At 44.9% G+C, this 24273-nt stretch overlaps 1 protein-coding gene across 2 annotated transcripts in view; it reads left to right on the top strand.

Annotated features, from left to right (window-relative positions):
• The window catches only part of pea15 (proliferation and apoptosis adaptor protein 15), a 24637-nt gene extending 2458 nt beyond the window's left edge, over nt 1-22179 (top strand). The window contains exons 2-4 of one of the 2 annotated variants that reach the window (XM_076162492.1): nt 21355-21529; nt 21625-21795; nt 21972-22179. In XM_076162492.1, the coding sequence (XP_076018607.1) occupies nt 21358-21529; nt 21625-21795; nt 21972-22036 (408 nt within the window). In that variant the 5' untranslated portion in view covers nt 21355-21357 and the 3' untranslated portion in view covers nt 22037-22179. The remainder of the gene's footprint in view (nt 1-21354; nt 21530-21624; nt 21796-21971) is intronic. The other variant, XM_076162493.1, reaches the window with a different exon arrangement.
• Nucleotides 22180-24273: the final 2094 nt, after the last annotated feature.

Genomic DNA, 24273 nt, shown 5'->3' on the forward strand with positions numbered 1-24273 from the left:
GAAGTCACAACAATCAAAACAAAGGGAAAACAAGTTGTGTGTTGTTGTGTTTGGAATGGTTTGGACCGTTCAGCTACCGAACAAACCCTTAGAATCAATCTTTAAAATAAACCAATCTCGAAAGTACACAGATTTACTTTCGTTTCCCCAAATAAAGGCCCAGCACAGTCACTTCTGCACTGACATCAGGGAGGAATCGAAAGAGTAAAACCAAAACCGTTTGTTTAAATAGCAAATGACGGAGGAGACGAGTTCAGTCGCAGCAGGTTGGTAAACACTAACCGCCGCTTCTCCCTGTGTTTTTTAATTTACCAATTTTCCTTCGACGCAATTAAGGATCAACAACTGTGGGCTCTCAGAGGCGATGAAACTAAATCTCAAAGCGTTGAAAGCGACGCAATTTGCCATTGCCTTCCTCGGGGGGGCAACAAAGGCCCGAATGCTTTGCAGAACCTTCAGCTTGATGAAACTCTTGAATTATCAGTTTATGTGGTTGTGCTGTGAAGTTGCTCCTACACGACATTTCAAAAGCCTTTAGAGCACAGAGAGACTCTCCAACTGTCTGCAACCTCCACTAATGAAGTCATAGGAAGGTAAGCAGCTCTTTGTTGCACTCTCAGATGTATGGAATCCTACAAAAAGGAGTTTATGTGCACCAGTCAGGTTAAAGTGTAAAGAAACACGCTGGGAATCCAGTATCTCAACCTGATATCAGTACCATAGTGTGTCAGCCTGAACCTGATGTCAACGCAGACGGACGCCATGAAAGACGCCTTGTGTATTCTTTATCGGCATGAAAGGATCCCGTGGCTCTGGCTCTCCTGCAGCGGCGTGTATCCTCGCACGGGGTGGAAGAGATAAGTCGCCTTCAGTCCAGCCCTGTCTTTTGTCTCCCGTTGTTTTGTTTACTTCCGCCGCGCACTGAGCTCGCAGGAAGCTGTGACTTGGCGGGTCAGTGCCATTAACGCGGCGTTAGACAGGCGCCGTGCAGCTGCTGGCTCTTTCCCACCTCCACTCACACTTTCCCACTTCTATTCCTGGCAATCAAATGACAACGATTTCATAGCTGTTGTCAGCAATTGTCGCTAATGCAACAGGAAAATGCATCTCAAAGGGGAATGTTTGACAGCTGAAATACAAGCATAACAGGGGAAGTAGAGGATCTATTTGAAGCATTTGCACAGAAAAACCACATTAATCCACTTCAACTCTCCTTGTCCTTGCTGCAGCACTACTGTGCCCACTGAGTGGACCCAGGCCTTCTTTAGATACTGGCTATTAAAGGCCGCCTACCAAAGTACATGCTCTTTTAGCGAATTTTGTTTTTGTAGTTCCGTTGGAGGCAAGTTGGTAATAAAGAATGCATGAACCTTTGGATGTATAAACTCTGACTATTTGTGGGATAACATCACGTTTTGACACTTTGATCATTTTCACAAACTCCCTACGATATTACATCACACACAACTTAAGATTCCTTACAATTGAACTTTGAACTTTGCACTGCACCAGCTGTATGAAATGACAAACAGCTGTGGTTAATCTGATCGATTCAGTCGTCCCTTCTCCTCTTCATCATGCTGGACGGAGACAGAACTGCACGGCAAATCTCAGTTTCATATCTGAGTCACCGAGGTCACAGGAACTGATACTGGGAAAAGGGACCGAGTGGGCCAAGAGTGAACCCAGAGCCAAAGCCTTGCCGCCTCCGCTGCTATAAAAATGTCTGCAGCAGAGACTGTGTGTGTGCCGAAGCACCGCACGGACTGACAGGAAGCGATGACTTAAAGAGGAAGTCTGTGTTACAAGTTGGATGACTGATTTGCTAAACTATTCTATTCCAAGCCAACCTGTAGTACTTGAAACGACAATGTACTTGTTTGATGGTGGTGTTGATATTTGCTTTAGTTTGTGAGTGTTTTCCATGGTAGGTTTTGGGAAAGACGTCACGTCAAAGCGATGCAGTCCCTCGTTGAGTCGCCGCTCGTTGGCCTGAGAGTCAAAGTTGTGTCCCAAGTAGGCAAATTTCTGACCAAAACCGTGTTTTTGCCTCGATACGTGTGTTTCTTCGCCGTATATCTGAACCATGTGTGAATGCTCCAAAGTTTGAAGCCTTTTCCTCTTCGACTTGCGGCCACACAGACACAGAAACACAAATCTATCCCTCCAGCAACTGCTGGGATGCGTGGTTGGCTCGTTGCTGCGCTACAAGTGACGCCTACACCAGCAGAAAGCTCCTTTTTAACGCCGGTTTGTGTGCATCATCTACACTGCGAGGCGTCGCATAGGAATTCTGCTTTACGAATGCATCTGCAGAGAAGCATGAATGTAGCGTGTGTGTGTGTGTGTGTTTAGCATGTTTTTATGCAGAGTAGAGTCTGTAGAGTTCATGGACGGACGGATGCAGAGCAGGGGGGTGTTGCCTGCCTCAACACAGCTGTGGAAGTGTTTCATGGCCCGATCTGTCCGACTGGCAGCGTTCCACACTGGCTACAATAATGGATGGAATCTTAAAGTGGCTGAACACACACACACACAGACACACACAGAGGGACACAAACACACAGCGAAGACAGAAAGAAGTACACACATGCACGAAAGCGGATATGTACAAATTCACGCTAACTTTCTCTTGATCTCACTCTTGCATGGTGTAGACACATGCAAACACACACACACACACAATTTCATTTGGGCTGTTCCCCTTGGGCCTCGTGCATAATCGACTCCAGTCCAAATGAAACGCCTCAGTGGGTCTGAGTGGATTTGATTCGAGTTGATTCGATTGAGGGGGAGAGAGATTACTGTTACGCAGCGTGTGTGTCTGTTTGCGTGTGTGTGTGTGTGTGTTTGGGTGCATGGAATATCCTATTAGAGGTGTCCTGGACGTGTCTGCCCGTCTCTCTGTCCACGTGCATCACTCAGTTTTCCACTCTTTGTTCCCTGAATGGATTATTGAGGCAGAAACGTTCACAAACTGGGCATTTTATTTAACTAACGTATAGATACTTTGTGTATATATTGTGTGTGTGTGTGTATATATACATATATTGTGTATGTAACCCATTTTCAGCTCATGCTTCACTGTGTTTGCTGAGGGAAATGTATTGTGAGTTTCCCCACGTTTGGCCACTACACATTGTTATGTTATTTATTAGTAAACCTAATTGTCATTGTATTGTGTGTAAATATCTGAAACAAATGAAGGAAATAAGTGTAAAATGTGTATGTATGTCTTTGGTAAACAGCTCTGATGCCTAAAACATCATAAACATTGAGTAAGATGAAGTGAAGCCTTCAAGTGTGTGTGCGTGTGTGTGTGTGTGTGTGTGTGTGTGTGTGAGAGACGAAGAGATGCAGCTAACTTTTAGGACAGTTTTGTTTTTGTTTTTGTCAATATGACAGACGAGGACTCTAGCGGTACACAGCAGGGGCTCTGGTGTGTACTTCGTCATCTGCTTGTGTGTGTGTGCGTGTTTGTGTGTGTGTGTGTATATGTGTGTGTGTGTGCGTGGGTGGGAAGCGCGGGTCTTTAACAGTTGCTCTGATGAGCCATAAGTGCCTTGATGAGACACTTTTAGTTGCGGTGATTCAGAGTTTTCTTCTACAAGTTGGAGACCAAATGTTGCTTTCACGCACTCCATTGGCCAAACAGGTTTGAGCAGGTTTCACTGTGGTGTTTTGGCCAGCGCGCCCACGCAGTGTGTCATTGTTAGACACCAATGTGTTCCTAAAACCAAGAGCAACCAGCGCCACAAAGTAAGCAAGTACATTTATAAATACTTTGCCTCAGCTCTAATGTGAAATATGTGCACGTGTTTACATTTTGTGCTGCTTTCCGCCACATTTCAGAGGAGAAAAATGTGCTTTTGACTCCATTACTTTAACCTGATGGCTGTACTGTAAAAACTGTGTATCTCAGTCTTGTTGTACCTCAAGGACGTTTAGCATCATTATTGGTAATTGTGATATTATGTACCTATATTTGCATACATCTGTACCGTGTCCATCAGAGACAAAAGGAGGAATTAAAATAGCAATGTGCGTGCGTGCGTGCGTGCGTGCGTGCGTGCGTGCGTGCGTGCGTGCGTGCGTGCGTGCGTGCGTGCGTGCGTGCGTGCGTGCGTGCGTGCGTGCGTGCGTGCGTGCGTGCGTGTTCAGGATAGGAGTGGTTTTGTGTGTTTGGTTGAGTAAGGAATCAGGTTAACCTCTTCACACACACTTTCTTTCACTTCTCCTCAAATTGATGGTGTGTGTGTGTGTGTGTGTGTGTGTGTGTGTGTGTGTGTGTGTGTGTGTATGTTATGTAACCCTCTGGGGACCCATCTACCCACCTTGTGCTCGGGGTGTTGCACTATGCTGCACTAATGCACTGTGCCATTACAGAACCATCCATTTACGTGGGCACTGTTCAGTTTTTTGTTTTAGGAGAAAGTAAATCCAAAGGGCAAAAAGCAGCCTGCAAGCTACGTATTTCTTTTTATTTAGGTTAAATCTTCATGTGAGAGCTCATGTGAGAGCTTTTGGGAGTGTGTGTGTGTGTGTGTGTGTGTGTGTGTGTGTGTGTGTGTGTGTGTGTGTGTGTGTGTGTGTTTTATTTTTGGTATATCGTCGTAAAGATTTGTTTTTTTGTCCTAGTTTTTGTGATTTACCCAAACATTTTTGGCGACTAGAGACCAAAAAACGGAAAAACAAATGGACGGTCCCTTATTATGATCTCATTTATTCCTTACAGCTTCATCTATTGTCCTGTATATACTTTCTGCAGACACAGAGCAACCTTATCCCCCCCTGGAATCAGGCACAATAGAATCAGAAGTAGCCAGAGGTATAGTGCTGTTTGATTGGCTGCTAGTCTACATGACATTGATAATCGCTGCGGATCAATGAGATCAGAAGGAAGATCAAACAAAAGTCAGTTATTGTCAACAAAGAATGTGCACAGCTTAAGTGAAATGAAGCAGAAAAATATTGGAATTCGATTGTAAAAGCACTCACCTTTGACATGATAACAACAAGAGATGATTTAGGAATAACATCTTACCTAACCTGAGCCAAGAGAAATCATCTAAACACTGTCATTTTGTCAAAACGTGAAAATTAAAGACAAAAAAGAAAATTGCCCCTTTCTCTGATGAAGAAGACGGAGCAAGGATGAGCTATAAAGCAAATGGATTTATAACGGCTGCATCGCACAAGCAGTAACTTAATCCGAACAATCAGACTTTACACTCCAGCGGCACTGATAATTACCATAAAGCAAGAGGAGCTGTGCAGCGTCGGTTGCTATGCCGAGTCTGTGTGGTAACCAAGGAGCCAATTGGCAAGTCTCTCATTTATATTCCAATTCTGATGCAAGTACTCGCTGTTTCAACTCAACACAGGGTTTTTGATGAGGTACTTCATTGTTACTGTTAAGTATTGAAGTCGTGATTTATATAAGTGATAAGCTGAAGGACTCTGAAACTTCTGACACTTCAAAAGTCAAATATCTTAACTACTTTTGGATGTTTTGCCATCAAATTTGGTGCTGCGGTCCCCAGAGGATGAACCCTGGTGAGCATCCTGGCACAAACACTGTAATGGCTTCGTGGTGGCAGATGGCCTGAACTCTTGTTGCTGTGCGTCTCTTTGATCTCTATAACGTACTGCAGTTATTGCAATTTTACAAACTTTTCGGGGGGGAAATTGCAGTAGGTTGCTGATGTTGCGTCTTTTTTGTAAGTTGTAAGCATTTTAAGGATGTTTGGTGTTCACTTGTGAGGTCTGTTTAGGCTTTTATTCTTCAACAGACATATAGAAATACATCTAATTGGTAAATATGCTTTGATTGACCCAAAAAATAGTGTCTAAAGTTTTCCAGTCTGATTCATGAGGCGGCGGCGGTGAGAGGTCTCGCATCGTCTCCTTCCCTGTTCCCTGCGTCCTTAATCCACTAATGGGACTGCAGGGAGAAGACGGCAACCGGAGAGATGGATGTGGGCTGGGTCACATTTGTGTCTGTGGCTGAAGAAAGTGTGTGTGTGTGTGTGTGTGTGTGTGTGTGTGTGTGTGTGTGTGTGTGTGTGTGTGTGTGTGTGTGTGTGTGTGTGTGTGTGTGTGTGTGTGTGTTTGTGTGAGTCAGAGAGGGGTTAATGGCTCCAATATAACCAGCCTTACTCTAAAGTCCCTGAACAGTAGACGCTGTGTCCCTGTTAGTGAAGGCGAAAGGCACGCTGCCATTAAGGCTTGCCTCTTCGTGTGTGTGTGTGTGTGTGTGTGTGTGTGTGTGTGTGTCAGCTCTCCCCTCAAGCCTCGCTCAGCTGATGTTTAACTGACGATGACTCAGACCACACCCTCGCTTTCCTCCCGATCGTCCTCCTGTGCTTGCTTTTCCTCTTCCACTTCCTCTTCCTCCTCAGCCTCTGTGTCTGAGATACATGTCCTGCAAATGTATCTAACTATCTATCTGGATGCAGATTAATAAATGACACACACACACATACACACATATCAGGTCACATTTAGAGGTTGTTTTGGCTTCCTACATTCATCTCCGCTCTTCATCTTCCTTCCTTCGGTCTTCTCCTCACCTTAAACCTTGTGTTGTTTTGCGTGATGTTGTGTTTTTGCATAGATGGAAATGTGTGAGCTGATGTAAGCGTGGGCGCTCTGGCCTGTGTGTGTGTGTGTTTGTTGAGTGTGAGTGTGTGTGCTGCAGCTGTGGCTCCTGTCCGCCGTGCGAGGCGAGGTTATGGCATCCTGTTCCTCTTCCTCGCTGCCTTGCCGCTTAGAGCTGAGCCAGTCTCAGTGGTGTGTGTGCATGTGCGTGCTTCTGTGCATGTCTGTGTGTGTGTGTGTGTTTGTTACAGAGTTACACAGCCTCATTATCACTGCATCCGGACCATGGCCTTCTGTGTACCATCCTGTGTGTGTGTCTGTGTGTGTCTCTGTGTGTACGTGTTTGTGTACGGATTTGTAATTATATGAGCTGATTTGAAATGATTTTATTTGACATATTTGACTCAACAGTGTGTGTGTGTGTGTGTGTGTGTGTGTGTGTGTGTGTGTGTGTGTGTGTGTGTGTGTGTGTGTGTGTGTGTGTGTGACCAAATGACCAAATATCCATTAATGAGAAGAAATGTGTCCTGGGCAGGGCATGATGAAGTAAGACTAAAAGTTTCCTCACAAGAAAGGAAAATAGGAAACAAAACCAAGCAGGGAGGAAGCAAATGCAAAAGGAATTGAAGGAAGAAATAGGGAAGTGTGGGAAGTTGGGGGGGAAAAGAAAAAGAGGATGTCAGGCAATAGGGAAAGAGGGGATGAGAGAAGGAAGAAGTGAAGAATAGAATAAGTGAGGGAAAGAGGATGGAATGGAAGAGGGAAGGATGAAGCAATAAAGAAAGGAGGAAAAAAGGAAAGTAAGGGAATGAAGGCAACAGGAAGGAAGGAACCAAAGAGGAATTAAGGGAAGGAAGGAGAAGGGAGGAAGGAAGTACAGCTGGAAGTCTCCCAACATGGAAATACTCGAGCGAAATACCAGAACCTGAATGTTTCTCCCATACTTGACTGTCAGTACTTCAGTATGGAGGAGGCGTCGACGCTGCACACGCTCGTGAAACATCAGCGAGCCACAACGTGCAACGTCCAAACGGCATGTTCACACACTGATAACGGCTTGTAGCGAGGCGACACACACACCTTCACACTGCGCCGACATGTGGGAGAACGACAAAGAGGGCAAGGCAATGAAACAAACAAATAAACAAACAAACCTTCTCCTGTCTCCATAAGGACTTTGATTTGATTCTATATATTGACTTTATTTAACTTTAACAAGTTGGACTGTTTTTGTTTTATTTCTGGAAAATTCTGGTTTCCATCAGCTAAAAAGTACTCTACTAATATTCATTTTTAATCATTAATGTGTTTGTTCACGTAAAAGAGGCGTGAACGGAAAGGCACGATTAACAAGTTCGAGAGAGTGAGAGAGAGAGAGAGAAGGAGGGAAGGAGGGAAGTAAAGGTGTCAAGAGTGTGAGGAAAGAAGATGAGAGGTGTCCGTTTGATTTTTGTTTGTTTTGCTTGGTTGCAGGCCGCAAATGTCGCGTAAACAAACATCCAACAACCTGCTGTTCTTACCCCCTGCTGCTTTTAGGTGTCAGCGAGAAGATAAAACGCAAAATGTAAGGGCCCTTGATGTCACTTAGCTCTTCTTCACGTGAACTTTAACCCCTTGAGGTAATGAGATACCTGCTCCTCCATCTGGCTCTCATCCCTCCTACTAGGAAGCGGCTCATAAACGCGTCCTCAAAACGGAAATGTAACTTCGTCCCTCTTTCATCTTTTCCTCCCACTTCTCTTTTGAATTCTGTGCTCTTTTGACTTTTTTGCTTTTTGTTCTGTGCTCCAATCCAGCCCTGGACAGAATGTGATTACGTCCAGCTTGAGACCTTTTACACACATAAGAATTGGTGAAATCCATTTCCTCTTTCGATGATGTCATTTGCATTTTACCTCAAACTCTTACTCAACGTTTGAGGTTTGATTTCCGTCTGGCTCGATTTTAGCTGTGATGATTTGCCATTTAATATCCTCTCACACCGCGGTAATTTCCCTGCAGGTCACAGCGAACAAACGCATCTGAGATTAGTGCAATTTAGCGTGATGGCGCCTAATTTACTCCTTTGTTAAATGTCAGACGAGGTCGCAGGGGGGTGTTAGTCATACGTGCGGTGGATGTGACAGGGCGGGTGGAGTTTAAATATAGATGCACTTGATGAGCCATTGACACATTGGTGTAGAGTTTAAACGTTTGCTTTTGAAAGAGCCTTTTCATGGAATCACAATTGCACCAAAAAGCTAAACGTTTGAGATTATGCCTCAAAATGTTGCAATTCACTAAAAATCTTGTTAATTGTTTATGTGGATCGTTTTGCTCGTCAGCTTCTTATGGCTTTCACACTTTGCCCACCGCTCCAAGTGCCTGCGGCGTGGTGCGACGTCGCCGAGGTATTTTTGACTCGTCGCACAGCAGGACGTCAGCCGCCAATGGCGTCAACTCGCAATTTCAACCTTTATGTGCCGGAAACTCTTGATGTCTCTACTGCTCAGAGATCATAACTCAAACTCTCTCATCCCGTCTCCAACGCCCCCCTTCCTCATCCTCTCTCCACTCAGAGGCAGAGAGATATTTTTATTTCAGAAATCACCGCGCCACAGTTTGACAACCATTGCACTACATCATCGGCAAAGTCGATAACGTTGCAGACTAATAGAATAGAACAGAGAGCATAAAGTACATGTTTGTGATTATTCGTCATCAGGATTAATGTCAGGTAATCCACTGTAAACATAAGTGCATGAATGCGCCACGAAAATCTGTGTTTTATGCAAGCGTACACACACCAACACAAACACACACACATCCATGGAACATCTGGCGTGGAGTTTCTGTGCTGAAAACAGTGAATTAGCTTACAAGTGAAGCGTGAAGGTTCATTATCTTAATGAGGTACACATTCCAGAGCTGCTGATGTGCAGTTTGATTACATCTGTCTGAGTTCTGTTGGTGTGTGAGCTGGACGTTCTGTTTCCCAGGTACATAAACTTTTATTACGTAACACCGTGCATAAGATGTGTTCAGGTGCAAATTTCTTTTAGGCTTCAAGAACAAACGTTTGAATTGATTTGTACAAGTTTGACAAGTTTGTCTCATTGTTCTTTCAGCAAAATCTGATCATTTTACTTACTTACATTTTGAAAATACATTTATTCTTTTTATATATTTTTCTATACTTTTTATATTCAATATTTTACATTTACACATCAATATGTCAGAAAATCTGGAAGGGAAAAATAAGATAGATAAATAGAAATAAAAATGAATTTTAAAAAAATTACACAAATAGAAATGATAAATAAATAGATATGATATAGATACAATGTATGGATTCTGTGGAGGATTGACTTCGAGTGTCGCCTACCAGAATTCCTATCATGAAGCTATCATGGCGTCATTGACATTGACGGCAACATCGGAAATAACGCAGCCTTTCTTTGCTGCTGGACGAGTCTCATTGACCGCTGGAGCGTTGAGGGGTCATTATGTCTAAATTGGTAAGATAATGGCTCAGGTAATGGCGGTCCAGTTAGCAGCAGGACTTGAAAATCAATGTGATTTTCTGATAATGGATAATCCGTTCTGTGCTGCAGGTCTGATGAACGGCACATTTAGTCTGATGGTTGTCCACAGTGTCCCTGATGAAGCAGACGGGTACAGAAATGATGGATGCGCACGTGTGCATGTGTGACGGCTGCTTTTAGCGTTTATCTATACGTGTACGGGTGCTGTGGTGTTAGTTTGTCAAAGTTAACATCAAGTCTGAGAGCATTTCAGTCAAAAGTTAGTTGGATGACGTCGTTTCTGCTTTCATGAGAGGAAGTGCAATGGACCAAAGCACACCATGTGTGTGTATAGCCGACACTATGGACACTATGTCACTCTGACCTTGGCCCAAATCCTGCAACCTATTCGACTCATCCGTTCATCTCCTCCTCCAATCCCTCCATTGGATTGTTGCTATGCTTTTCTCTCTCTCGCACTCATTTCTTGGCGTTAAAACAGATGAAAAACGAGGCGGCTAGTTGTCATGACATATATATAAAAAAAAGCAGAATGACAGTATGGTAATAAGTGAATACGCCGTGTACGTTTTGAAGTACTGGTCAGTGGACCAACCTTCACCTTCCTAGTTACTGTTTAGTAAAGCTAGTGTGTGAGAGAGAGAGAGAGAGAGAGAGAGAGAGAGAGAGTGTATAGTGCTGAAGGGATTACTGATTCCAGCTGCTGCGTTTCTTCTCCTCCTACATCCTCACCCCCTCCCCCCCCCTTCACCCTTCAGCTGTGGGGCCTGGAAGCGTGTCCGTAGCGACAGGACAGGAAGTAAAACTTTGCACAGTGATGTCCCCATGGCAGCATGGACAAAAACAGGCGGCGTTTCTCCTCCATTCAAGCCCTCGCAAGGCCTCAAACGTACTAAAGTGCATTTTCTGTATTGATTTGACTCCGATTTGTCTTTCGTCGTCTGTCTCTCTAACGTTCTGAGACCCGAGTTAGACAAGGAACCGCAGGGTTTTGGGAATGGACTCAAACTTCAGTATTTAAGTGATCTGACTGTGTTTCGCCCACACAACAGGCCCGTACTCTCCAGCACACCATTTGTTTTATTTATTTATTGGCAGTAATACTCTTCTACTTGCAGCCAACTACCAGCATCTCATAAGAAAAGTGTGTGTGTGTGTGTGTGTGTGTGTGTGTGTGTGTGTGTGTGTGTGTGTGTGTGTGTGTGTGTGTGTGTGTGTGTGTGTGTGTCCAACTGGATGAACAGCTGAATACGGAAATCTCCCCTGTGACCTTTGCCCTCTGCGCTTACACAGAACCTGAACTGCGCCCAAAAAATCAGCACATTTGCATGCAGGGCGCACACTTTGCCAACTGTGTGTGTGTGTGTGTGTGTGTGTGTGTGTCACTGGGGTGGATTGATTGTAGCCTCTGCCCACACACACTCCACAGGAACTTTGTTTTTCTATAACGTATTTCTATAACGGATGTTTGCAGGGAAGAAGGATGCGGGGTCTGATGTAATGCATGAACACACACACGTAATTTGAATTCATACAGTAAACAAGCGCGTTGAGCAGTAAGCACACACATTCATCTTCTAGTAACACTACTATACTGCAGTACTGATACTTTGTCACTTACATCGACTTTCATCTCGTCTCAGTATCTTCAGTTTTTACCGACTTTGAATATTTAAAATGAGAACAGTCATCCAAAATGGAGAGAAGTACTAAAACGAGACATTAAAGATAACAGTAAATGTTGTCTTTATTGCTTTTTTATTACTTGAAATGACGTTGGTTGGTCTGTGCTGTGATTTTTCAGCTCTTTTCCTTTCCCATTAGTTTGTTCTAGTCGTAGCAGCTGTGAGGAGATGCTGCTGCTTTGTTTTTTTCCAACCGTATTGCAGTTCCTCATTGCAAACAAAGCACTGATTGGTGTGTGTGAGTGTGTGTGTGTGTGTGTGTGTGTGTATGAGTGATTGCAGGTTTTCCAGGAGCAAAGATTTCAGGCAGATGCTTTGCCTTGAGAATCACACCTGTGTGTGTGTGCGTGTGTGTGTGTGTGTGTGTGTGTGTGTGTGTGTGTGTGTGTGTGTGTGTGTGTGTGTGTGTGTGTGTGTGTGTGTCTGCCGTGCCGCGTGGAATGCAGAATGAACCAGATGTTGGTGATGAGCAACACTCCGGAAACCCACTGTCCTTAAACAGCAGCAGGGGAGATGCCTAACCCTCATGCACACAACCTTGGACAAGCTCTCTCTCTCTCTCACACACACACATACTTGCAGACACACTCAAAATGCTGTAAATTTTAAGGACAAGCTGTAATGAACAGCACCCTGTCTCCTTTGTGACTCCCCTCTTTTCATCGCTCTTGAGAGTTAAATCATGTATTCCAGTGGTCTGTGTGTGTGTGTGTGTGTGTGTGTGTGTGTGTGTGTGTGTGTGTGTGTGTGTGTGTGTGTGTGTGTGTGTGTGTGTGTTGTTTTGTCTTTGAATGTGGGACAAGGTGTCGTTCTCTGTGCACGCTGAGTGACAAAAATGTAAGGTGTCGTCTCTTTAAGACCGCCCATCAAACCCTGATCTGATCTGATTGGCCACCTGTGGTGTTGTGCTCTTTCCCTCTATTTTGCTACTCTGCCCATGTTTGACAAAGCAAAAACGCTCCTTTAAAACGATTTACTAGCCCAAGCTGCGGATAAGCAGCGCTGAGTCTGACAAGCACTTTGTAATGAGTTTCAATCTGCTGCCTTCAGAATCCTCACTTAAGAGACGCAGAAGCAAAATCTGAGGCGCTCTTCTCTTTTGTTTCAATGTTAGCTTTCTCCATTAGAGCCTCTTCAAGGAGCACAGAGCTTCATCAGGCAGACTGAAGGTAATTTGAGTTATTTAAAGCTTTGATTGAACGAGGCGATGATGACGAATAGAAGAAGAATAGATAATAAAAGACAATAAATAAGTAGACATGAATAACCGGCTGTGAGAAGGTAGCGTAGCAACTGTAACCAGGCTCTGTGAAGTCTACCTGGGGGGTTCTTTCCAAAACCAAAAACGCAAGCAATAAATGCTAATGCACGACCTCATTGCCAGCTAAACCGATCCGAAATGCCAAACATCACCAGTGTGACGAAATGGTGGCGATTAAGCGATTAAAGTAGCTATCCCAACGCCATGCAGAGGATCACATGAAGAAGCAAAGCCCCCATGATGCATTTGGACACCGACAGTTTGTGAAGAGGAGGAGGAGCCTCCAATTGTGGCACGACGCTTAAAACCCGCCTCCTCCATGACGCACAACATCGACCTGAGATAACGCGACGTGGTAAATGCGTCGTCCAGCTGCGTCGGCTGGAAATCGCAGCTGTCGCCAACCGCGCTTACGGACGTTGTTCTTCGTTTATTCCAGAAACAAGCAGATTTGTACTGCTGGGTGAGGCGCGGGGACAGCACTTTATCAGAAACCAAAGACAGAGATAAAAAAAATGAAAGACATTAAAGTGACAGATTGTTAAGTAAGGACGCACGTGTGTGAATTAACGACACTATTTTTACACTCGGCAAATCTTCTTTTCCCTTCAGTGATAAATGGGCCATTGGCCTATATTCCCCGGCGCTTTGCTGCTTCTCCCCAGATTAGCGTTTCCTCTCTCCCTCCATCTCTCACTCTCTCTCCCTCTCTTCTCATTCATTCTTTCTCTCTCTCTCTTCCTGTCCTGATCAAACAATCCCAACCCCCACTTTTTTCCTTCCTTTTCCTCTGGTTGTCATTGTCTCGCTTTCCTTTTCTACCTCCCATCTGTTTTGCTCACCTCCCTCTCTCTCTCTCCCTCCCTCCCTCTCTCTCCCTCCCTCTCTCTCTCTATGTCTGGGCTTTTGCACTGATAAGCATTGGCAGTCCTCGCTGCCTCATTGGACACGGAGCATCCTTTCCTCTTCGTTGTCATCTCTACTTTCCTTTTCCCAGCGTGTCTCCTCTGTGCGAGGCCATCCCATAAGCCTATGCACATTATCGCTCTCTAACGCTCTCCCTCTCTCTGTCTCTCTCTCTCTATCCGTCTCTCTCTCTTTGTCATCCGGCCCCGTTGTGCAGCTGCCGGGGCGAGGGTTAATCCCATGCTCACGCCAGGAATCTCTTCCGAGCGGGGAAACTGCAGCATGGGCTGAAGGAGGGACGGGAACACAGATGGGATGGTTACACACACATGTTGGGTTTAAGGTCAAATATAGGCAGAAGGACCTTTGCCTGATGATGGCGCTGTGACTACCCACTTTGATATTTAACTTTCATAACCGTATAGCTTTTTGTCCGTAACTCATAGAATCTAAAATGTTTTGGGGCCTATGAGCATTCAAATATACTGTATAGGCCACGCCCATTTCTTATAAACTTGACTTGATTGTCAATACATTTTACATGTGGAATGTTTGAAAAATGCTGTATTGTTTTGGACTTTACTTTAAGGTTAAAACCAGATGGAAGAATACTAAACCATGTACTAAGGCCTAATAGGCAGATTTCGCATTTGCTATTAATTAATTCTCTTCGGTTTCTATTACCAGAAGCACATTGTGCCCTAGCCACTCGATGACATCATTTACCTTCACCTTTGCTGTGTTTTGCAGTGGAGAGCTTAATGTCTGTGTACGCGGGGACACAGAATCGCTAATCTGCTCTTTTTCATAAATCTGGTCGCTTCTCATTGAGAATCTGTGAAAACCGCTGAGCACCGAGTCGAAACACAACGGCAGACCTGCGAACGCGACAGAGAGGGAGAGGGAGGGAGAGAGAGAGAGAGAGAGAGAGAGAGAGATATGTCGCAACCTTTCAGTATTTTGATGGTTTCATTGCCTAAACAAGACAAATTTCTTGTTTGTGTTTGTGCGGACGCATGAATGTGTGTATGCTGAACTTGCAACCTGCATAAAGTCGGCATCATTTCTCTATCATTTAGCAAAATCTCTTGTCCACTGCCAGGCGTCCTACTAAGTCCTTCATCGTTAGCAAACACACTTAAGTCTCAGCTCGCCACCTTTATGGATAAAACATTTCTGAACCCATTTAATCTTTGGAGAGTGGCGATGATCTTTTTCAAAGTGATATTTACTGACCAGGACAGCGCACACGACCTCTCCAAAACCTCTCCAGACTGACGGAACGAGCACCGAGCAAGCACAGGCGAAGAATCAAAGGTGAAATCGCGGCCAACCGCTTGGCTGAGGACAAGAAGGGCGGCACGGCCGAGCACTAACAGCACGGCGCCGTTCTACAGCCCAGCGGGGGGGGGGGGCCACGACGGTAGGCTGTTATGCGGCGATATGCGGGGAGGGTCCGTCTGGGGCTGGACGGCGTCTCCTCTCCTGAAAACCCGCCCTGCTGCCCGTTGCATCGACTGCCCACTGTTTTTGGGGGAGAGAGGACAGAATTCTGTTCTTAAAAATGTGTGTGTATTTATGCAACTAATCAATTAACCCACTAATCAATTCGGAACATAAATTCAACACAGTAAATACAGTCTTTGATATGCGACGGCAGGAGAGGAAGCCAGGATGATGCGTTTAAGTGTTACATCAAATGCATCAAAGGGGTTTGTTAATGTATGGTATTACATCACGGGGAGATATCAGCACTCAGGGATCGTATGATAACTGTTACTTTTACTGCAGCCTGCCTCTGCATTAAACAGGGCGGTTAACCTCCTGCTCCTCCTCCACAATGCATCCTGGGAGAGAGAGTAAGGAGGAATGGAGAGAGAGACGGAGGCAGGCAGAAGAATACAAGTCGCTGCACGGGAAAGACAGAAGCATATTTTTGGAAAGCGTCGAGTTTGGTGAGATTTAAAGATGGCGAGTGGGTGTTTACTCCCACTCTCCTCCTCCTCGCTCTCTAGCCGAGCGACGTCAAAAAATACACCAAAGAAGAGGAGGAGGAGGAGGAGGGTCGGGAAGATAGAGGTACGTTTATTAAGGGGTTTAATGAAGGAGAGGATGAGGAAGTGCCAATAAAACCCTGAAGCAGAGCAGCCAAGAACATGAATGTCGGCATCGTGATGAGGGCGTTACGCTTTCAACGCCACGTGAGACACGTGTCCTCCCACCAGAGTGCCGTCAAGAAGGCGAGCTGTTTCAGAGTCTGTCGCCAATACGGGAGAAATAGAAACCTGTAAGATCATACGAATACTGAAAATGTGAAGGTTTTTCGGGCTTATCTAACCTGAACTTAAAACTATTATATAGATATAGTAATAGTCCTCGTTGCACGTGCAGTTTGAGTGCCAGAAACGCTCTACGATGGAATGATTGAATACTTTGTGGTCCAGCATTTGAGTGTGCGGTTGAATATGTGTTAACAGGACAACTCCATAAGTTATCGATGACTAGTTGGAACGTTATTCAATTTTTCGAACATCATAGACAACCACTCAGACTTTGTCCTGTGTTGACACAAGGTCACCACTGGATGTCAGTAGAGCGGATGAACGGTTCAGCGGGATTATTAAAGTCTAATGTAGACAAAAGTGGGTGTTTTATTTATGTGTTAGAGGGCAATCCTCCACCAAGGCCGAACATTAGTGCTCAAGAGTGTTTGGTTTAAAAGGATCATCAATATTATGGGAAATAAATCTTAACTGTCTGCCGGTTTCCTGTAATAAAAGACTTAGATAGAGGCGTCGGAAAATATGATAGACTGTGATGAAGACGAAGGTAAAGAAAGGAGGAGGAACAGACAAGAAATCAAAGGTAAAAGAGCGAGAGAAGAGGGGCAGGGGATCTCACACACAGACTCAGCTTATTACTCTTTCCCAATCTGCCAGAGATGCTTGAGCTCCGATCCCGCTGGTTCAGTTGCCATGGTAAAATCTAAGGATTGTCTCCATGCTGAGGTCCAAACACAGTTGGCCAGAGCTCTGTGTGTGTGTGTGTGTGTGTGTGTGTGTGTGTGTGTGTGTGTGTGTGTGTGTGTGTGTGTGTGTGTGTGTGTGTGTGTGTGTGTGTGTGTGTGTGTGTGTGTGTGTGTGTGTGTGTGTGTGGTATGAGTTTCTATTTAGGTGCTTCTTTGAATGTGTGTAGTTGAGAGAATGAGGCAGAGGAGAAGCAGTTGTATGTTTGTGTGTGTGGGTGTGTATGTGTGTATGTGTATGTGTGTGTGTGCGTGTGAGGGAGATTGATCATATGACTGTCACGACGCCACATTGAAGAGATCAGCACCCTCACATTGCCTCTTTATACTCGCTCATGTTCTTTTGTACATTTTCTGCTATTTTTGTGTCCGTTACATCACCGTCCCAATTATTGCAGCTACAGCAGACATTTTAGATAATCATGATTAATAATGCCAACATGAAAAAATGAATAGTTGTATAAACTAGAAATGTAATATATGGTGATGCATTCTTTACATTGAAATCCTCAATGGCTTTTATTCTGAAAGGGGAGGAGAAGGGTGCGAGGTGAGGAGCACGGGGAGGGGGGTTAGGGGGGTGTCTGCCCCGTCGCTAGGTAACAGTCTCCAGACTTAAAGGCAAAGCCAGGCCTGGTCTCCATGGCAACCTTATTAGTGTGGAGGGTGAATAGGAGTTTTGGTGGCAGCAGTTGTGGCATGCACACATATACATATATGTGTATATGTATGTATTTGTCTGTGTGTGTTTGTGTGTATTTGTGTGCGTTTGCATATGTACATGCAGGCTTGAGAGGTCTGAAGCTACACTCACACACACACACACTCACACACACACATATGTGCCCAACTGCAACAAAGAGAGGCACTCAGCAGGTTGAATAGCTGCTGAGTTTAAGTGGACAGAGAGCAGGGAAAGTACTCTGGAATATAAGGAGCATGATGGAAAACAAAAAAAATGTTTCTATCTGTGAAGGAGGACGTGGTGGGCGTGATCGTGTGCGTGAGAGAGAGAGAGAGAGAGAGAGAGGGAGGGAGAGAAAAGGTCACAGGTTAGAAGATGTGAACACGTAATGGCGTAGATGGGAAGAAAAGCAAAGCAGGTTTGCGCTAGACGGCACAAAAGATGAGTCCAAATTCGTCCAAAAGATGAGCTCTGAACTGTAAGTGGAATGCTGCATGGCATCCTCTGTGAGCAAACAAGGAGATGTGGGCTTTGCCGAAGAAGTGAATGCCCCTTGTCTGTCTTTACACCTCACACTGAGATACGCCTTTCTTATCCAGATGATGGGCTCACTCGTTAATGCAGGCCGTAAATGTGCAAGAAAGGTCAGATTTGGCTTTTTGCTGAAGTTTTAAGTAGAAATTTGTTTGAAGTTGAGTTTTAGCCACTAGGGGGCAGAAGAACTTACACATGTTCTCACACGCACACACACACGTCCATTCTTTACGTGCAGAATCACGCACATGCACAATGATCCTCATGCCCACCAACAGACACGCAATTAAAGTGGGACTTCAACGGCAAGCGGGCAGATGCAGACTTGCTCGCTCGGACAATCGTGATGCTCGCTTGCACACACACGAACGAGAGAGCTTGTTCACACACACACACGCACGCATGCACGCGCACACACACACACACACACACACACACACACACACACACACACACACACACACACACACACACACACACACACACACACACATACACACACACACACGCTGCAGAGACAGAGGAGCGAGCAGACAAAAGCACGCCTGTGTTCATGAGAATGTGAAGCACAGTGGGTCTCTATGTATGGAAGCGGTGTCAGGCTCGTCCCAGATAGAGCGCAGGGGGGCCGGGGGTGGGGGAGGGAGGGTGGTTTGGGGGATTTGATGGTCAATGTGAAAATGCGTCTTTATGTTCTGATTATGGAAACAATGTTGGGATTTTCAGGCTTTACAGACGGTCGATTCCAAAAGCGTAAACGTGCATGTCGTAGTTTCAGTGAGTAGGTCACATTCCCAAACCAATATTCATGACTTGGGCACAGTTTCAATGAACCACGATCAAGATCTCATCCAAACCGTAACCATGTGGGCATAGCTGCGTAGTTGCTCTCAAAATTTGAGGTTGAATTCCAAATTCCAAAGTCGGAATTTCTAATCGGAACCTCTGGAAAGATCTCCCTGCTCAGACTTGGCAACACATTTAAGCAGCAAGGGTTTGTCCACCGTCTGCGGCCCACCGCTCAGGTGTCGCGCTGGGGCCCACTGAAACAGTTTTCACTCTGTGTGCACAGTAGTGCCTGTGTGTTTTTTCCTTGTTAAAACTTCCAGTTAGACCCCACAATGAAACAAAAAACATAGAAATCAATTCATTGTGAAATGTCCAGGTTTTCGTGGCCAGTACTGTGGCTGAGGAAGGGTTAATGGTGGTGAGGAGCAGGCGGGAGAGAAAAACGCAAAATGTATCCACTCCATCTATTGTTTTGTTTTTTCCTTCTTTATCCGCTACAAGTACACAAAAGCAGCAGCAGTCCATTGTGGTGCAAAGCAGCGATTGAGCGAGCAGGCAGGGGGACCTGGGTCGAGAGAGAGAGAGGCACCGACACACACACACACACACACAGGCATTCTTTCAGTCTTCCTGTGTCTCACACACACATACACACCAGACGTAGCACTGCAGATTTGCACACGCACACATAATACACAAAGTGTTCAACCCCTCCGTTGTGTTCACAGGAGTTAAGGTGCGTGTCTCGGCTCTCTCCCACGCGGCGCTTTGTGTTGATTGAGTTAGTTGCTCCTGTCCGAGAGGAGATGAATGTGACATTTAAGACTGAACACACACACACACACACACACACACACACACACACACAGTGAAAGCGCTCTGTCATCTTAGTCCCTTGCCCTCAGGCGGAGGTCTTGAATCAGGAAAACCAAACCAAATGCCACCATTATCCATTTAAAAGGAGACAAACAAATGTGACCTTAAATCAGCGTCTGGGACACAGAGATGATCCACGAGGGCAGACGCTCTCGTCTCATACATGCTCTGTTACAGGCTGACTGAGACCGTAGGTGGAACAATATGTCTGTTTCCATATTACATGAAGAAGGAAGATGAGGCCAGCTAATCTCTGAAAACCTCATTTTTGATTAAGGGTTGATGAAAAATGTATCAAAGGTTAAAGGTCGGGCAGATTGCCGTCTGTTCAGCCTGTAATCTTGTTTTTAGAGAGAAATGTTGGCATATTGGAGCCTCTGCCGCTCAGCATGAACCGTTGAGCCCCCGTCCTTCTGTTATTGTGACTGTGTGAAATTTGCTGCCAATCATTCATCCTCTGTGTGCGGTGAAATAGAGCCCCCTGGTGGTGCTCCTTGGTAACGGCAGCAATGTGATATAGGTCACCAATCTTCTGGGCTTTCCGTGCAACACGTTCATCTACAGCAAGACGACAGAAGGGAAGACAGAGCTTTGTGCCAGCACCCATGATGCACTGCTGCACGAGTGCCATGGGGCAGCGGAGTGTCGAAACAACAGAGACGCAAAGAATAGAATAATGTGTTAAATTTGCGTGAAGGCTTGTGTGATGAGCGGAGACACAGACACACTGGGCCCCATTCAGCTCCAAGCCAGGTGATTCTGGGTGATGTGAATAGTCTCAATGTATCCAGATCAGATCAGATTAGAGAGCCTTGTTGCCCCTATGCATAAAAGTGAAGTTGACGTTATTGATGATTCTGAAAGTGATGACCGATCCTGAATTTTGGTGTGGAGGCGACGAGTGTGTTTACATGTGGGATCACACACTGAAGTATTGCAGGCATTTGCATGGAGTTTCCAATCTGTCCACTAGAAGGAGGCAGAGACATGGGTGTTATGATGGAAACAAACAAAGACTGAATTAATACTGCAATGAAAGCAACTCTACACTTGTTTCTCATGATTGTATTTGTCTAAAGAAAACACCTTAAAATGGTACTTTTCAGGGTGTTTTTCTTTATTCCTGCGTTTGAGTCTGGACTCTCATTCGTGTGTGTGTGTGTGTGTGTGTGTGTGTGTGTGTGTGTGTGTGTGTGTGGTTGTGTGTGTGTGTGTGTGTGTGTGTGGTTGTGTGTGTGTGTGTGTGTGTGTGTGTGTGTGTGTGTGCGTTTCATTGTATGCTATTGTCATTAGTTAAGATCCAGAGAATGTTTCCACTGTGTGGAGTGTGGGAAGTAGGTGGGCTGCATTCGTCCCTGTCTGTCTTTCTTTGACCTGATGTGAAAGCACACACAGTACCTGCTCAATTTTCGAATGATCTCGTAAAAGTCACCTTTGTTCCTCCCCCCCCCCCCCCTTCCTCTGAACAGACCATGGCGGAGTACAGCTCTCTGCTCAGCGACCTTTCCGACAACATCACCAATGAGGACTTGGAGCAGCTCAAGTCGGCCTGCAAGGAGGACATCCCTGAGGACCAGAGCAACAACATCACCTCCTCCAAGGAGTGGTTCAGCTACCTGGAGAAGAACGACAAGCTGGCCCAGGGTGAGAGAGAGTTCAAAATATTGCTACATATCACACAAATGGAATGTACATTTGTCCAGTGACGTACGACAGTCTGATGGAAATGTTCGGTGCAGATAACCTGTCGTACATCGAACACATCTTCGAGATTTCACGGCGGCCAGACCTGCTGACGAGGGTAATCGAGTATCGCACTATCGTGCTGAAGATATCAGAGGATGACGAGATCGACACCAAGCTCACGCGCATCCCCTCCGCCAAGAAATACAAAGGTAACACGGTCAGCGGTATGTACCAGTTCCCAAGTGTAAATATGAGATCAGATTTGGATCATCTGGTGCTGTTTTGAATGATGCACTGACTTTGTGCAAATGCTTCTCATCCCCTCATCTCCTCCTGCAATCCCTCAAATTCATTTTGTCTCAATGTCATTTCTCTGTCTCTCTATCGCTATCTCTCACAGACATCATCCGCCAGCCCTCTGAAGATGAGATCATCAAGTTGGCTCCTCCCCCTAAAAAAGCATGAGACCACAACCCCTTCCCGTGATCTTTGCACCTTGATTTCTTCTCTCCTGGCACTCCAATCAAACAACCTGTTCCACCCACCCACCACCCTCTGTCACACACACACACACACATACACACACATATATCCGCCTCACACCCGCCCCCCTTGCACTAACACATGCCGTGACGAGCCCGAGTAACCAATCAGATCGTGGCGATGACGCACCTCACCCGCCTCTCCCCAAGGTGAGGGGAGAGAGTGAAAGCTGCAGAGATAAAAGACGTTGGAAGAAGAAATCGGGGGATCGACAGAGTGTGTGTGTGTGTGTCCGTGTGTGTGTGTGTGTGTGTGTGTGTGTGTGTGTGTGTGTGTGTGTGTGTGTGTGTGTGTGTGTTTGTGTGTGTGTGTCAGTGTCAGTGTCAGTGACAGGAGAGAGAAAGAGTCTGCCCTCTTAAAGAAAGCTGAGAATGTGTGACACTGTTCAATCTGTGATGCTGTCTTTATGCAAGTGTTTGTGTGTCTGTTGTGGTGTGCGTGTGTGTGTGTGTGTGTGTGTGTGTGTGTGTGTGTACGTCAGGGAAGGTTAATTTGACTAACAGCCACAAAGTATAGATTAACACAGAAATTAAAACTAAATATTTGCCGCCAAAACTAAACCACAAAGTGAAGCAGTGAAGATTATAAGAACTTTAAGAAATATTGTATGTATCAGAAAGAAAGCAGGTCGCCATGGTTACTGTGTGGAAACGATCAAGACGTGTGTGTGTGTGTGTGTGTGTGTGTGTGTGTGAGTGTGTGTGTGTGTGTTTTGACTATACAGTGGTTCGTAACTCTGAGTATGATAATGCATATGATATGTCTAATTGTGTGTTTTTTGTTACCTTGGACATGACAAGTGTGACTAAAACTGAAAGTGTCTGTCTGGGCACAAGAGAACTGACAGAAAAAAAAAACCAAGGAATCCATATTGAGCTAAATCTGACTTTGTTTCATTTCCATGAGGGTGCTGGCTCTGATGTTCAAGCCTGTTACGTTTATTATTTTGTAAAAAAGAATTGCAATCGATTGATCAGTTCAAAATCTTCTTTCGCCTTTTTTGCCAAACTGTGTTTTGCAACTGCACCTTTTAAAACAAAGTCCCAAGGCCGAGAGAAAGCGACAGAGAGACAGAGAGGGAGGGAGAGAGAGACAGAGGTGGTGTTCCTCTGCCAGAGGTTTGCATTCCCTTTATTATCGCGTGTGAAGAGCAAAAACAAAGTCAAATATTTTAAAATCAAGTACATTTTCCAAGCAAAAGCCTATATCTGCATTTACATTAAGCTCCAGGAGGCAATATGATCTGAATTACTATACAGCTTCGGTTTTATTTCATCATGGGGACCATTTAACGTGAAAGTCTGTTACACAAGCTGGAAATGCCAGAAATGTAAATATATGATTAATATATTTCAGGAAAATATAGTAGGAATAATATATTTACGTACAGTAAGCATTAAATAGAGTTTGGCTCTGCTCAACTCGTGACTTTCACCCACATTTAATCTCATCAGAAATAGCGAATTATCAACATTTGAGCACTATATAGTAAAAATGTACTTTGGATTACATTAGAGAATACAAAAGATCTATTTTGAGAAATTATAGTATATTGGTTATTATATTTACTGTGTAAAAAACAATATGTTGTGTCGCGTATAAAGAGATAAATGCTAAACTTTCTGCCGCCCCAATGTTGCAATTTCGTGTTGTCGTGCGGAAAATAACCAACGAGAAAGGAACTTAAGCCTCTATACATCAAAACGTTCAAGAACACGTCAGGAAAGGCGGCAGGAAGGAATAAAAGACATAATTACATAACATGAAGTTTAAAGGGGACATATTGTACAGCTTAAACGCTCTTTGCTCTCTCATACTGCAGCACCGCTCTGCAAACTGAGGGAGAGGACATTTCTGATATCCTGAAGTTCTTCTCTCCTCTGTTCATGAATACTCGCCTCATATTTGTTGGGTGGTCAGAACCAAGCATTCAGAGCTGTTCGGACCAAAGTCTTAGGTTCACAAACCAAAGTGTGGCATGAAGGTTGAACCATTTGCACCGAACATACAGTAGATGGGTTTGGAACCTGAGAAGTCGGTTCCCAGCAACAACCAGATAATCGTACCATCTGAAGTAGGAACCGCTTCAACGTTATTGGGAATGCCAGCCAATTTGTTCAATAGCGTCTTGGTTCCTTGGGTTCCTGCAGCTTTGACGA

Source organism: Genypterus blacodes, unplaced genomic scaffold, assembly GCF_046128005.1.
Source record: "Genypterus blacodes isolate CSIRO-AG114 ecotype Tasmania unplaced genomic scaffold, CSIRO-AGI_Gbla_v1 ptg000122l_1, whole genome shotgun sequence".
Classification (NCBI taxonomy): domain Eukaryota; kingdom Metazoa; phylum Chordata; class Actinopteri; order Ophidiiformes; family Ophidiidae; genus Genypterus; species Genypterus blacodes.